This window comes from Elephas maximus, chromosome 2, assembly GCF_024166365.1.
Source record: "Elephas maximus indicus isolate mEleMax1 chromosome 2, mEleMax1 primary haplotype, whole genome shotgun sequence".
Taxonomy (NCBI): Eukaryota; Metazoa; Chordata; class Mammalia; order Proboscidea; family Elephantidae; genus Elephas; species Elephas maximus.
In genome coordinates this window covers 43,976,313-43,990,940 of record NC_064820.1, presented here as the reverse complement: position 1 = coordinate 43,990,940, position 14,628 = coordinate 43,976,313, and the positions used below count along the sequence as shown (strand labels likewise).

Sequence of the window (14,628 nt, the reverse complement as noted above, 5' to 3'; positions counted from 1 at the left end):
AGAGGTTGAATACCTTTCACCTATTTTATGCATAGACCTGTGTGGACTCATTTCAACAATGTAGGCCCTCATTTGCACAGTACAACAGGATATATACCTGAAGCCTAACTTCACTATATCAGTTATATGGTGGAGTGGCAGGTTTGTGACATTTGACACCACTCCGCCCATTAAGCAGGGTCCTCAACTACCCAAATCAGGGACCTGAGGACTGGTGGCTCCACCCATGCCACCTAGCCACCTGCAACAAAGGTCCAAGAATAAGTGGTGCCTCCCAATCCTTATGGCCAACAGAATTGGGTGCCCATAGTCTGGCCGCAAAACCTACCCTCCTACACACTCTAGGGAACAGGTGTACACTTCCCCCCAGATACTCAGGGACAAGCATCAGCCCCCTGTCTTGCTCAGTGCATGAAACCCTACTGCAGCCAGATATCTGTGGCTACTCCAATCACCCCTGTCTGTCTAGGACTGTAGGTAAGAGCCTGCACCACACACTTGGTGACTGACTATCTGGACACCTGAGCTGAATCCATACAAGAAAAGTGAATGGACTCCTGGGCTCACATACCTAGTAACAAATCTAACCATCTGGTAACAGGACACTAGAGCTTCAAAGGTGCCAATAATCAAAGTAGCCCACACAAGCAGCCTATTTGGGCATATCAAAACAAGAAGCTAGGACACAGTAAGCAAACATAAAATAAATAAATATAATAATTTATTGATGGCTCGGAGACAACAGTCAATATCAAATCACATAAAGAGGCAGGCCATGATGGCTTCAGCAAGCTCCCAAAACAAAGAATCAAGAAATATTCTAGAGGAAGAGAACTTCCTGGAATTACCAGGGTAGAATACAAAAGATTAATATACAGAACTCTTTGAGAAATCAGGAAGGAGATTAGGCAAAATGCAGAACAAGCCAAGGAACACAAAGACAATGCAATAGAGGAACTTAAGAAGATTATAGAAGAGCAAAATGAGAAATTTAACAGGCTACAAGAATCCTAGAGAGACAGCAAACAGAAATCCAGAAGATTAATAATAAAATTTCAGAATTAGACAACTCAGTAGAAAGTCATATGAGCAGAGTTGAGCCAATGGAAGTCAGAATTAGTGAGACTGAAGATAAAACACTTGGCACCAACATATTCAAAGGAAAATCAGATAAACGAACTTAAAAAAATGAAGAAACCCTAAGAACCACGTGGGACTCTATCAAGAGAAATAACTTATGAGTGATTGGAGTACCAGAAACAGGAGGAAGAACAGAAAATACAAAGAGAATTGTTGAAGTTTTGTTGGCAGAAAACTTCCCTAATATTGTGAAAGATGAGAAGATATCTATCTAAGATGCTCGTTGAACCCCTCATAAGGTAGATCCCAAAAGAAAACCACCAGATATATTATAATCAAACTTGCTAAAACCAAAGATAAAGAGAGAATTTTAAGAGCAGCTAGGGATAAATGAAAAGTCACCTACAAAGGACAGTCAATACGAGTAAGCTCAGACTACTCAGCAGAAACCATGCAGGCAAGAAGGCCATGGATGACATATATAAAGCCTTGAAGGAAAAAAATTGTCAGGCAAGAATCATATATCCAGCATATGTCTCTCAAATATGAAGGTGAACTTAGGGCATTTCCAGATAAACAGAAATTTAGGGAATTTGCAAAAGCCAAACCAAAATTACAAGAAAAGTTAAGGAAGTCCTCCGGTTAGAAAAATCAATAATATCAGATAATCCAAGACTAGAACACAGGACACAGCAACCAGATATAAACTCAGATAGGGAAGTCACAAAAATACATCAAAGCCAAAAAGCTGAAAATAGGGAAACAGACAAGTCAATAAGTAATAGATAACAACATTAAGACAAAAAAGAGGGACTAAAAAATGTAATCACAGATCTTTCATATGTAGAGGAAGTCAAGGTAATATAAAGAAACAAAAGATTGTTTTAAACTTAGAAAAATAGGGGTAAATATTAAGGTAAACACAAAGGAAACTAACAATCCTACACATCAAAATAAAAAACAAGAAAAACATAAAGACTCAGCAAATACAAAATCAGCAACAATGAAAAAGATAAAAAGAAAATACATGAAGAAAAATGACTCAGCCCAGAAAATTAAGTGGAACAAAGAAACCATCAACAACACACACACAAAATGACAGCACTAAACTCATACCTATCCATAATTACACTGAATGTAAATGGGCTAAATGAACCAAAAAAGAGACAGAGAGTGGCAGAACAGATTAAAAAAAAAAAAAAAAAAAAAGATCCTTCTATATGCTGCCTACAAGAGACATACCTTAGACTTAAAGACACAAACAAACTGAAAATAGACTAAGGTAAAATCTACCGCAAAGGATAAGGAAGGACACTATATAATGATTAAAGGGTCGGTTACACCAGGAGGACATAATTATAATAAATATTTATGTACCCAATGACAGGGCTCCAAAATAAACAAACTCTAACAGCATTGAAAAGTGAGATAGATAGCTCCACGATAATAGTAGGGGGCTTCAACACACCACTTTCAGCGAAGGACAGACCATTCAGAAAGCTCAATAAAGACACAGAAGATCTAAATGCTACAATCAACCAACTTGACCTCATAGACATAAACAGAACATTCCACCCAGCAGCAACCAAGTATACTTTCTTTTCCAATGCACATGGAACATTCTCCAGAATAGATCACATATTAGGCCATAAAGCAAGCATTAATAGGATCCAAAGCATTGAAATATTATAAAGCATTTTTTCTGACCATAAAGCCATAAAAGTAGAAATCAATAACAGAAAAAGGGGGTGGGGGGACTGAACAACACCTTGCTCAAAAACTACTGAGTTATAGAAGAAATTAAGGATGGAATAAAGAAATCCACAGAATCAAAGGAGAATGAAAACACATCCTGCCAGAACATTTGGGACACAGCAAAAGCAGTGCTCAGAGGCCAATTTATAGGAATAAATGCACACATACAAAAAGAAGAAAAGGCCAAAATCAAAACATTAACAGTACAACTCAAACAAATAGAAAGAGAACAGCAAAAGAAGCCCTCAGGCACCAGAAGAAAGCAAATAACAAAAATTAGAGCAGAAGTAAATGAAATAGAAAACAGAAAAACAACTGAAAGAATCAATAAGACAAAAAGCTGGTTCTTTGAAAAGATAAACCAAATTGATAAATCATTAGCCAAACTGACAAAAGAAAAACAGAAGAAGCAAATAACCCAAATAAGAAGTGAGATGGGCGATATCAAAACAGACCCAACTGAAATTAAAAGAATCATAACAGAATACTATGAAAAATTGTACTCTGACAAATTTGAAAACCTAGAGGAAATGGACAAATTTCTAGAAACACACTACCTACCTAAACTAACATAAACAGAGGTAGGACAACTAAATAAACCTACAACAAACAAAGAGATTGAAAAGGTAATTAAAAAACTCCCAACACAAGAAAGCCCAGGGGCTGATGGTTTCACTGGAGAATTCTACCAAACTTTCAAAGAAGAGTTAACACCACTACTACTAAAGGTATTTCAGAGCATAGAAAATGATGGAATACTCCGAAACTCATTTGATGAAGCCAGCATAATCCTGATACCAAAACCAGTAAAAACACCATAAAAAAATAAAATTACAGACCAATATCCCTCATGAACTTCGATGCAAAAATCCTCAACAATATTCTAGCCAATAGAATTCAACAACACATCAAAAAAATAACTCACCATGACCAAGTGAGATTCATACCAGGTATGCAGGGATGGTTCAACATTAGAAAAACAATCAATGTAATCCATCACATAAATAAAACAAAAGACAAGAACCATATGCTCTTATCAACTGATGCAGAAAAGGCATTTGACAAAGTTCAACACCGATTCATGATAAAAACTCTCAGGAAAAAAGGAATAGAAGGGAAATTCCTCAACATAATAAAGGGCATTTACACAAAACTAACAGTGAACATCATCCTAAACGAAGAGTGTCTGAAAGCATTTCCCTCGAGAAAAGGAACCAGACAAGTACGCCCTTTATCACCACTCTTATTCAACACTGTGCTGGAGGTCCTAACCAGAGCAAAATCAGGCTAGAAAAAGAAATAAAAGGCATCCAAATTGGTAAGGGAGAAGTAAAAGTATCTCTATTTGCAGATGGTATGATCTTACACACAGAAAACTCAAAAGAATCCACAAGAGAAGTACTGGAACTAATAGAAGAGTTCAGCAAAGTATCAGGATAAAAGATAAAAATACAAAAATCAGTTGGATTCCTCTATGCCAACAAAGAGAACTTCAAAGAGGAAATCACAAACCAATACCATTTACAACAGCCTGCCAGAAGATAAAAGGCTTATGAATAAATCTAACCAAAGATGTAAAAGACCTATACAAAGAAAACTACAAGACACTACTGCAAGAAACCAAAAGAGACCTACGTAAGTGGAAAAACATACCTTGCTCATGGATAGGAAGGCTCAACATTGTGAAAATGTCGATTCTACCCAAAGAGATATACAGATACAATGCAATCTCAATCCAAATTCCAATGGCATTTTTTAATGGGATGGAGAAACAAACGACCAATTTCATATGAGAAGAGAAGAGGCCCCGGAAAAGTAAAGCATTACTAAAGAAGGAGAACAAAGTGGGAGGCCTCACTCTACCTGATTTTAGAACCTATTATACTGCCATAGTAGTCATGACAGCCTGGTACTGGTACAAAAACAGATACATAGACCAATGGAACAGAATTGAGAATCCAGACATAAATTCATCCACCTATGAGCAACTGGCTTGGGTCAGATGCCCCTGACCCAAACCATGGTATTTTCAATCACGTCATATGCATGTGAAAGCTGGACAATGAATAAGGAAAACCAAAGAAGTGTTGACGCCTTTGAATTGTGGTGTTGGTGAAGAATATTGACTATACCACGGACTGCCAAAAGAACAAACAAATCTGTCTTGGACGAAGTGCAGCCAGAATGCTCCTTAGAGGCAAGGATGGCGAGACTGTGTCTTACATACTTTGGACATGTTATCAGGAGAGATCAGTCCCTGGAGAAGGACATCATGCCTGGCAGAGTACAGGGTCAGTGGAAAAGAGGAAGACCCTCAACGAGGTGGATCAACACAGTGGCTGCAACAGTGAGTTCAAGCATGACAACGATTGTAAGGATGGCACAGGACCAGGCAGTGTTTAGTTCTGTTGTGCAGAGGGTTGCTATGAGTCGGAACTGACTCAATGGCACCTAACAACAACAACAATGAGCAGCTGATATTTGACAAAGGCCCAAAGTCAGTTAAATGGGGAAAAGACAGTCTCTTTAACAAATGGTGCTGGCATAACTGGATATCCATCTGCAAAAAAATGAAACAAGACCCATACCTCACACCATGCACAACAACAAACTCAAAATGGATCAAAGACCTAAATATAAAATCTAAAATGATAAAGATCATGGAAGAAATAACAGGGATAACGCTAGGAGCCCTAATACGTGATGTAAACAGAATTACAAAATTTTACTAACAATGCACAAATACCAGAAGAGAAACTAGACAACTGGGAGCTTCTAAAAATCAAACACTTATGCTCATCAAAAGACTTCATCAAAAGAGTAAAAAGACAACCTACAGGCTGGGAAAAAAATTTTGGCTATGACAAATTCAATCAGCATCTAATCTCTAAAATCTACAAGATACTGCAAATCTCAACAACAAAAAGACAAATAACCCAATTAAAAAATGGGCAAAGGATATGAACAGGCACTTCACCTAAAAAGACTCAGGTGGCTACCAGGTACATGAGGAAATGCTCACGATCATTATTAGCCTTTAGAGAAATGAAAATCAAAACTACAATGAGATATCATCTCACTCCAACAAAAAAAGGCTAGCATTAATCCAAAAAACTCAAAATAATAAATGTTGGAGAGGTTGTGGAGAAACCGGAACACTTGTACACTGCTGGTGGAAAGGTAAAATGGTACAACCACTTTGGAAATTGTTTTGGCACTTCCTAAAAAAGCTACAAATTGAAGTATCATAGCAATCCCACTCCTTGGCGTATATACTAGAGAAAGAACATCCATCACACGAACAGATATATGCACACCCATATTCATTGCAGCACTGTTCAAAAAAGATGGTAACAACCTAGATGCCCATCAATGATGAATGGATAAACAAATTATGGTATATTCACACAATGGAATACCACACAACGATAAAGAACAGGGATGAATCTGCAAAACATCTCATAACATGGATGAATCTGGAAGGCATTATGCTGAGTGAAATTAGTCAGTGGCAAGAGGACAAATATTGTATGAGACCACTATTATAAGAACTCAAGAAAAGGTTTAAACACAGAAGAAAACATTCTTTGATAGTTACGAGGGTGAGAAGGGAGGGAAAGTGGTGTTCTCTAACTAGATAATAGACAAGAATTATCTTAGGTAAACAGAAGGTCAACACACAATACAGGGGAAATCAGCACAACTGGACTAAGCCAAAAGCTAAGAGTCTTCCTAAATACAACCAAATACTTCGAGGGACAGAGTAGCAGGGGCGGGGGCCTGGGGACCATGTTTAAAATGATACTCGTGAAGACAGTGCTTCTTAGCTCAAGTAGATACATGAGACTGAATGGGCAGCTCTTGTCTGGAGGCGAGATGAGAAGGGAAAAGGGACAGGAGCTGGCTGAATGGATACGGAAAATCTGGGGTGGAAAGGAGGAGTGTGCTGTCACATTATAGGGGGAGCAGCTAGGGTCACATAACAATGTATGTATAAATTTTTGTATGAGAAACTAACTTGAACTGTAAACTTTCACTTAAAGCACAATAAAAAAAAAAAAAAAAAAGCAAATATGTCATTTCGAGGACTAAGGTGTCCTGACCCAAGCCATAGTATTTTCAATCGCCCCATATGCATGTGAAAGTGGGACAATGAATAAGAATTGAAGACTTAAGAAGAGCTGATGCATTTGAATCATGGTATTGGCAGAATACTGAATAGAATATACTGTGGACTTCTAGAAGGAACAAATCTGTCCTGGAAACGAGGATGGTGAGACTTCATTTCACGTAGTTTGGATGTTATCAGGAGGGACCAGTCCCTGGAGAAGGACATCGTGCTTGGTCAGCAAAAAAGTGGAAGACCCTCAATAAGATGGGTTGACACAGTGACTGCAACAACGGGCTCAGACATAGCAAGGATTGTGAGGATGGCACAGGACCAGGCAGTGTTTCATTCTGTTGTACATAAGGTCACAGTGTCACAACTGACTCGATGGCACCTAACAGCAACAAAAACAGACATTGCACAGGAGCAAAACCTTGAACTAGTCATTCCAGCCCTGGTAAGGAGCTTCATAGAGGAGAGATACAGATAATCAAATGAATTAAATAATTTTAGGCCCTAAGAGTACATTGGAGAAAATAAAAAATAGGGTAATAGGGTTGTGATCACAGTGAGTGTCAAAGTAAGTGAGGCCTGTCCGAGGAAGTGACATTTGAGCTATGGTCTAAAAGAAAAGGGGGGAAGGTCAGGGAAAGATTTGTGGGAAGAGAGTTCCAGGCAGAGGAAACAGCAGGTACAAAGGCCCTGAGGCAGGAAAGAGCACGGCCTTTGCTTGGAACAGAGAGAAAATTGACACAGGAAGAACATCTTCTAGTGAGGGCTGCCCTGAAGATACCAATTTCACTTCAGTAAAGAATTTATTGGTTCTTTCTCTGCCTGTATGATAAAGATTGCTGTTGTCAGTGGCCATTTAGTCAGCTCTAACTCATGGTAACCCCAAGCACAACAGAATGAAAGGCTGCCTGGTCCTGTGCCAGCCTCATGATCACCACCATGCTTGAGTCCCTTGTTGCCTTCCAACCTAGGGGGCTCACCTTCCAAAACTATACTGGAGAATATTCTGTCATGAGGATAACAACAACAACAAAAAAAAACCCAGTGCCATCAAGTCGATTCCGACTCACAGCGACCCTATAGGACAGAGTAGAACTGCCCTGTAGAGTTTCCAAGGAGCACCTGGTGGGTTGGAACTGCTGACCCTTTGGTTAGCAGCTATAGCACTTAACCACTATACCACCAGGGTTTCCGTTGGTTAGCAGCTATAGCACTTAACCACTATACCACCAGGGTTTCCGTCATGAAGATAGAACACTAAAAATTAAACAGTTTAGGGTCAGAGGACCAAATTCCATTCCCAAGGGAGGCTATATAATCCCAGAGTTGGTCACACATTGAGTTATTTTTTAATTTCATTCGTCTCTGGGAAAAAGGAAGAAGGCATATAACTTTCTTACCACTGTCATTTCTATTATTTAAGGTGTGTGTCCTTTATTACTTGCCTCCGTCCCTCTTTTTAAGCTTAGCTTGAATCCCAGTGAATAAGTGACCACCAGATGGAGCAAATCCACGTCCTGCAGAGCCACATGCGTGTACACTTGTCATGAGGCTCAAGAGAGACTCTACTTCTGGACAGCAATTGGCTAATTTATCAGAAAAATCACAGGAAAAAAAGAACGCCATAGAATAATTGGGCAAATTACAATGTTGCTAGTATTCCTTTCTTCCAGGAAAAAAATAGAGCAGGATGGTGAAAGAAGTAAGGGGTCATGATCTCTGCCTTTTTTGTATCTCCTCATAGGTATACAATATGTGCTGCTGTGTGGCATAGTGGTTATGGCTCAGCTCCTAACCTAAAGGTCGGCAGTTTGATTCCACCAGGCACTCGTTGGAAACCTAAGGGGCAGTTCTACTCTGTCCTATAGGGTCGCTATGAGTCAGAATCGACAGCAACAGGTTTGGTTTTTTTGATTTATGTTAGGAAAACCTCAGGTGAGAGAATAGAAGCAAATACAGGGTAGCATAATTTATTATTCAAGGTCACTGAAATGATTCTATTTTCCTATTTCTCTTTATAGGACCTGGATATTAAACCATCTTCATTTTTTCTTCCCATTCTGTTTGTAATTTTGTGGAGCTGAGGTACAAAGTAGACATTGCCCCATGCCTCTCAACACGCCAGTCAAAGAACCCAAACCATCACTCTTCCTCAATCAGGCTGAGGGCCAATTAATTGAAACATTGGGCCCTGGTTCATTAACTACATACCCAAGAGCAACAAAGGTCTACCAATTGTGCTATTAAGTAATTAAGCTGTAAATAAGGTCTGGCATTAACAGGCCCAGTGGGAAGTAAATTCCTTTCTTGTTAGTAGAGCTATAAAGTGTTATATCTCCTCACAAAAGAATGTGGCCTAAGATAAACAGGCAAGGACAGAGGGGCCCAGGGAGTGGCAAAGTCCAGGGTGGGATCTAAGAGTTCCCACTGGGTACTCTATGCCTCAGTGGTACTCTTGAACATTTTGTTCTGAAGTTCATTTGTTGTTCAGGGGGCAAAGTGGACATCAAACCAAGCAAGCACAAATGAAGAAAAGAGCTCGAGGTGGGAGAGGAATGGGAGGACTGTGAATAGGAAAGCCCAGTGTGGAGAAATACTACTCTCAGCAACTCATTCGGGGTGTGGTGGTCAAAATATTTAACACTTGGCATGCCTTGGGTACCAACCAATGACAATTGCAGCTGTAATCCACTGTACTGATACATACTCGTTGGATTTCAATAGTAAAACCTGTGAAAGCAGGAAACTACGTGAGGTGGAAACTTGTCAGAGAAGGAAGGAAAATTTAAATATTTTCCACTAATAGAGGGCCATAGAAAAGTGGTAAGGCTGCACCCTGTCAAAGGCAGAAAACTTGCAAGACCAGGAAAAACAAGGCAGTCCCATGGAGTTTCCACTCTTACAGGTTTCACCGTATGTATGTTTGATTCACTTTTCTGTATATATAGTACACCTCACAAGTTTTGAAAGAAAAAAAATTCTGACAGGTTTTGTTCTGTGCTGTCAGAGGGTCCTTTGTCCACAGACGGCACATAGACTGTTCCTCTTGAGAAACAGAGTTTTAATTCCCCTGGAACCCAGATTTCTGGGACCCATGAAGATAGGATGACACCCAGGTCATTGCCCTGAGGTTTTCTTTTGAACTTTGAGTCTTGAGGAAGCAAGTTTCCTTTAAGTCAAACAAAAGCCTAGTAAATAGCTTAGTGAATACTGTTTTGCCTTGAGCATTGTGCTCTTTTAAAGAATTATCTACGTGAAGTTGGTTTTGAGACACAGGAACTCCAAGGTCAGACTAGAAGCTGTGTTTTAGGGTTGTTGTTGTTGTTAGGTGCCATCGAGTCCGTTCCAACTCACAGCGACTCTATGCACAACAGAACGAAACACTGCCCAGTCCTGAGCCATCATTACAATCATTGTTATGCTTGAGCTCATTGTTGCAGCCACTGTGTCAATCCACCTCGTTGAGGGTCTTCGTCTTTCCCACTGACCCTGTACTCTGCCAAGCATGATGTCCTTCTCCAGAGACTGATCCCTCCTGACAACATGTCCAAAGTATGTAAGACGCAGTCTCGCCATCCTTGCCTCTAAGGAGCATTCTGGCTGCACTTCTTCCAAGACAGATTTGTTTGTTCTTTTGGCAGTCCATGGTATATTCAATATTCTTCACCAACACCACAATTGTTTTAGGGTAAACTGCTATTATTTAAACACTGTTCTGGCCCCATTTCCATGGAAATGTCAATAAGATGGTATATAAGAAACTTTGCAAGTTCTTTCTCTTTGGAACATTTTTGACTACCTAGTCTAAATGCCAACCAAAAGGGTGGCAGTTCGAATCCACCAGTGCTCCTTGGAAACTATGGGGCAATTCTACTCTGTCCTATAGGGTTGTTAGGAGTCGGAATCGACTCGGTGGTAACAGGTTTTTTTTTTTATTATTTTTTTTTATTTAGTCTAAATGTTGGAGCCCTAGTGATGCAGTGGTTAAGAGTCGGGCTGCTAACCAAAGAGTGAGCAGTTCAAATCCACCAGGTGTTCCTTGGAAACCCTATGGGGCAGTTCTACTCTGTCCTGTAGGGTTGCTATGAGTTGGAATCAACTGAATGGCAATGGGTTTGGTTTTTTTTTTTTTTTTGGTTTATTCTAAATGTTACCCCCATTTGCAAATTGTATATTAAATAAACTTCAATCAATTTCTGTTATGATTTTTGTTTTCACAACCTGTCCATTATTTACTGAGGTTACCCATTCCAATGCTACTTTGCATTAGAAGAAAAAGAGCATTCTTAATTTGAATCCACCAGTAGATTTGTGGTCAGCCAGGCTCAAGTTCAAATCCATCCTCCACATTTATTAATCTCAGCAAAATACATAACCTTTCAAAGACTCAATTTTTTGTTTTTTATCTGTAAAAAGGGATACTATCCCTTCAGCACTTGGTGTTTGTGAAGATTAAATGAGATTTTGTAGATAAAGTGCCCAGCACAGTGCCGGGCTCACAGCAGGCTCTCCCAAAGGTAGCTTTGAAATTTAAAATTTATTGCAGTTCAGGTAAGTGCTCTTTGGTAATTCGGTAATTTTGCCTATGGAAAAAATAGGGTTTGGAAGCTAAATTATAGTCAAAACCAACACCAGAAAAAAAAAAGAAAGGTGTAAAGGCCAAAATAAAGGGTTTTCTAAACCATTAGAAATGATTATGAGAAAAACCATAATAAATGAACAGAGCTGAACAGAAAAAACTGAAATACCAATTATAGCACGTTCATACGTATTTATGAAACAGGCCATCTTATAAATTCTACTTCTATTATCCTGATTTGAATACCTGTATATACCTAAAAGCAGTAAAATCATATTTATTTAGGAATATTGCATTATCAAGAGTTTTCACAGCATCAGCTTGGCTTTGTCCACCTCCCTGAATTACTTTGAAATTACAAAATTTTATCTCACATAGGAGACCAATTGTAATAAAATGTAATATCTGTCATGCACTTTTACACACCTTATCGCATATTAATCCACAAAGCTGGGATCCACTAATAGTGAAATAATGATCAGAAATTAGCAGACCAGACCAATTAAAAAACAAAAAAAAAACAAATGCCAGAGACACCCCCAACGCATGCCCCTTTTCCTGACTCCAGTCCTCCACACCCGCGTCCAAGCCCGGCAGGAATTGTTACATCTCATCCTTGTTCTACTTACATGACTATGGGGACAGCATGAAAGAGATGAGCGTGAGGCAGCTCACAAAACTGGAGCAGAGGAGTTCGATGTCCGTAAAGGATGGAGGTAGGTACACCCACCACAGAGAAAGCCTGCTTGCTTTGTAATAAGAAATGGCAAACTAAGTGTTTCCAAGTATGGTCCGATCCCGAAGCCAATCCCTATCTCTTATGGCCCCAATTTTTGACCGTATATCATAAAGTTTAACCAAAGAGTATAGGAGAGATCTCATTCAGCAAGAGTAGGAAAAGGCTCTCCTTTGAAATAAAAGGAGCCCTGGTGGTGCAGTGCTAAGAGTTTAGCTGCTAACTCAAAGGCCGGCGGTTCAAACTACACAGCTGCTCCATGGGAAAAAGATGTAGCGGTCTGCTTCCATGAAGATGACAGCATTGGAAACCCTATGGGGCAGTTCCATCTGTCCTATAGGGTCACTATGAGTCGGAATCGGCTCGACGGAAATGTTTTTTTTTTTTTTTTTAATATAAAGAAGAAGCTTTCAGAAAGAAGAAGCTTCATGATTTGCCATGTGCTGGGGAAATTTTAATTCTTAAATTCTGAAGGAGAGGAGTGAAACAATTGCTATGTGATAGTAGTTAATAGGGTGTGTGTATGTGTGCATGTTGGGGGTATGGCTTCACTGTATACCCTATCAACGATTCAACTTGAAGGAAGGAGATAGGACATTCGAGGTTAAACCCCACCAGTTGCCATTGAGTCAAATCTGACTCTTGACAATCCCATGTATGTCAAAGTAGAACTGTGCTCCATAGGGTTTTTGATGGCTGATTTTTCAGAAGTAGATCACCAGGACTTTCTCCCAAGGTGCCCCTGGATACCCAAAAAAAACCCATTGCTGTCAAGTCAATTCTGACTCATAGCGACCATAGAGGACAGAGTGGAACTGCCCCACAGGGTTTCCAAGGAGCTGGAGGATTCAAACTGCTGACCTTTTGGTTAATAGCCGTAGCTCCTAACCACTGCACCACCAGGGCTCTGGGTAGGTGAACACTAACCCTGAAGAATCTGGAAGTCTTGTTTTATCTCCTATAAGATTAACTCATTTTCTGAAAAGATAAAGCAGAAAAAAAGGTTGCATGTCATCTTGCTATGTGGTCTGTTCTACGATTGTGGAAAAAAAAAAAAAAAAAAAAAACTGACCTCAAATCCCCTAAGGCTACACAAAAATAAATCTTCTGGTGATCTTTTGTACACAGAAACAGCCTGTGTCCCTGTTAATATCCTCAAACTTCCAAAGGATTGGGAAAACCGAGTGAGTCAACTCTGACTCGTGGCGACCCCATGTGTATCCAAGCAGAACACACATGGGTTTATCAATGGCTCCACAGGGTTTTTTAATGACCGATTTTTCAGAAATAGATCGCTAGACCTTTCTTCCAAGGCACCTCCGGATGGACTTGAACCACTAACCTTTCAGTTAACCATCTGTGCCATTCAGAGCTAGAAGAAACCCAGTAAAACAGCTCCTCATGAGACAACCCCAGCAACGCAGCTACGTCTGTTCCGCAGATAGGGGGTGGTACTCACGTAGGGTTCGGATGGTGTTGCTGGGCTGGCTGGGGGGACTGGGACCATGGGGGTTTATGGCCCTCACCGCAAACTGGTAGTTGGTATCTGGAATGAGGCCCTTGATAACCATGGAATCCATCTGGATCTGTTCTTTGATTAAAGTCCAACTCTTGTCGAAATCTGGCCTTTAATGATAAAAGAAGAAAAGAAAAGCAGTAGTTCAGAATACCAGAGGGGAGAGAAGTTAGCTGGCCATGCAGACTAACAGTATGTGAACTCTAGAAGCAACACTCGTAAAAATGAGTTACCATTTCCTATCCGAAAAGTGATTCTGATTTTAAATCATAGGTCACAATTTGTAAGTTTCTGTCAATAAATGCAAGTAGATCATTTTTAGGGCCGATTTTAAGTGCTATTTAAAGATCATCTGCTCTTCCTCACTTGGCCTTGACTATGATGGAAAGATCTCCACATGGGAGTTTACTCTCAAGGACTCTCCCTTCCAGATGTTTTGTAAACAAGCCTCCCTTTGGCAGTCCCCATCCTCAGAGGTCAGGAGAGCACAGATTCCATCTATTCACAATCTGTTCATAAAATAAACAAATATTGTTTTATAGGGTGACCAATTGCAGGAGTTCCTATGGGGAAATTCCAGAATAGTCTATTCGTGGTATTTCTTACTCTTAAATTGTACAATTATGCCAACTTGCTGAATTTTCATGTGCCTTTCATGTGTCCTTTATAGAAGGAAGATTTTTTTTTAATTGTACTTTAGATGAAGGTTTACAAAACAAACTAGTTTCTCATTAAACAGTTGCTACACATATTGTTTTATGACATTGGTTAACAATCCCACGACTTGTCAACACTGTCCCTTCTTGACCTTGGGTTCCCTATTACCAGCTTTCCTGCCCTCT

At 39.7% G+C, this 14,628-nt stretch overlaps 1 protein-coding gene across 2 annotated transcripts in view; it reads right to left on the bottom strand.

Moving 5' to 3' along the window:
• The window catches only part of EGFLAM (EGF like, fibronectin type III and laminin G domains), a 283,876-nt gene that overhangs the window by 133,414 nt on the left and 135,834 nt on the right, over window positions 1-14,628 (bottom strand). For both annotated transcript variants that reach the window (XM_049862604.1, XM_049862598.1), the window contains exon 7: window positions 13,730-13,896. In XM_049862604.1, coding sequence (XP_049718561.1) covers window positions 13,730-13,896 — 167 coding nt within the window. The remainder of the gene's footprint in view (window positions 1-13,729; window positions 13,897-14,628) is intronic.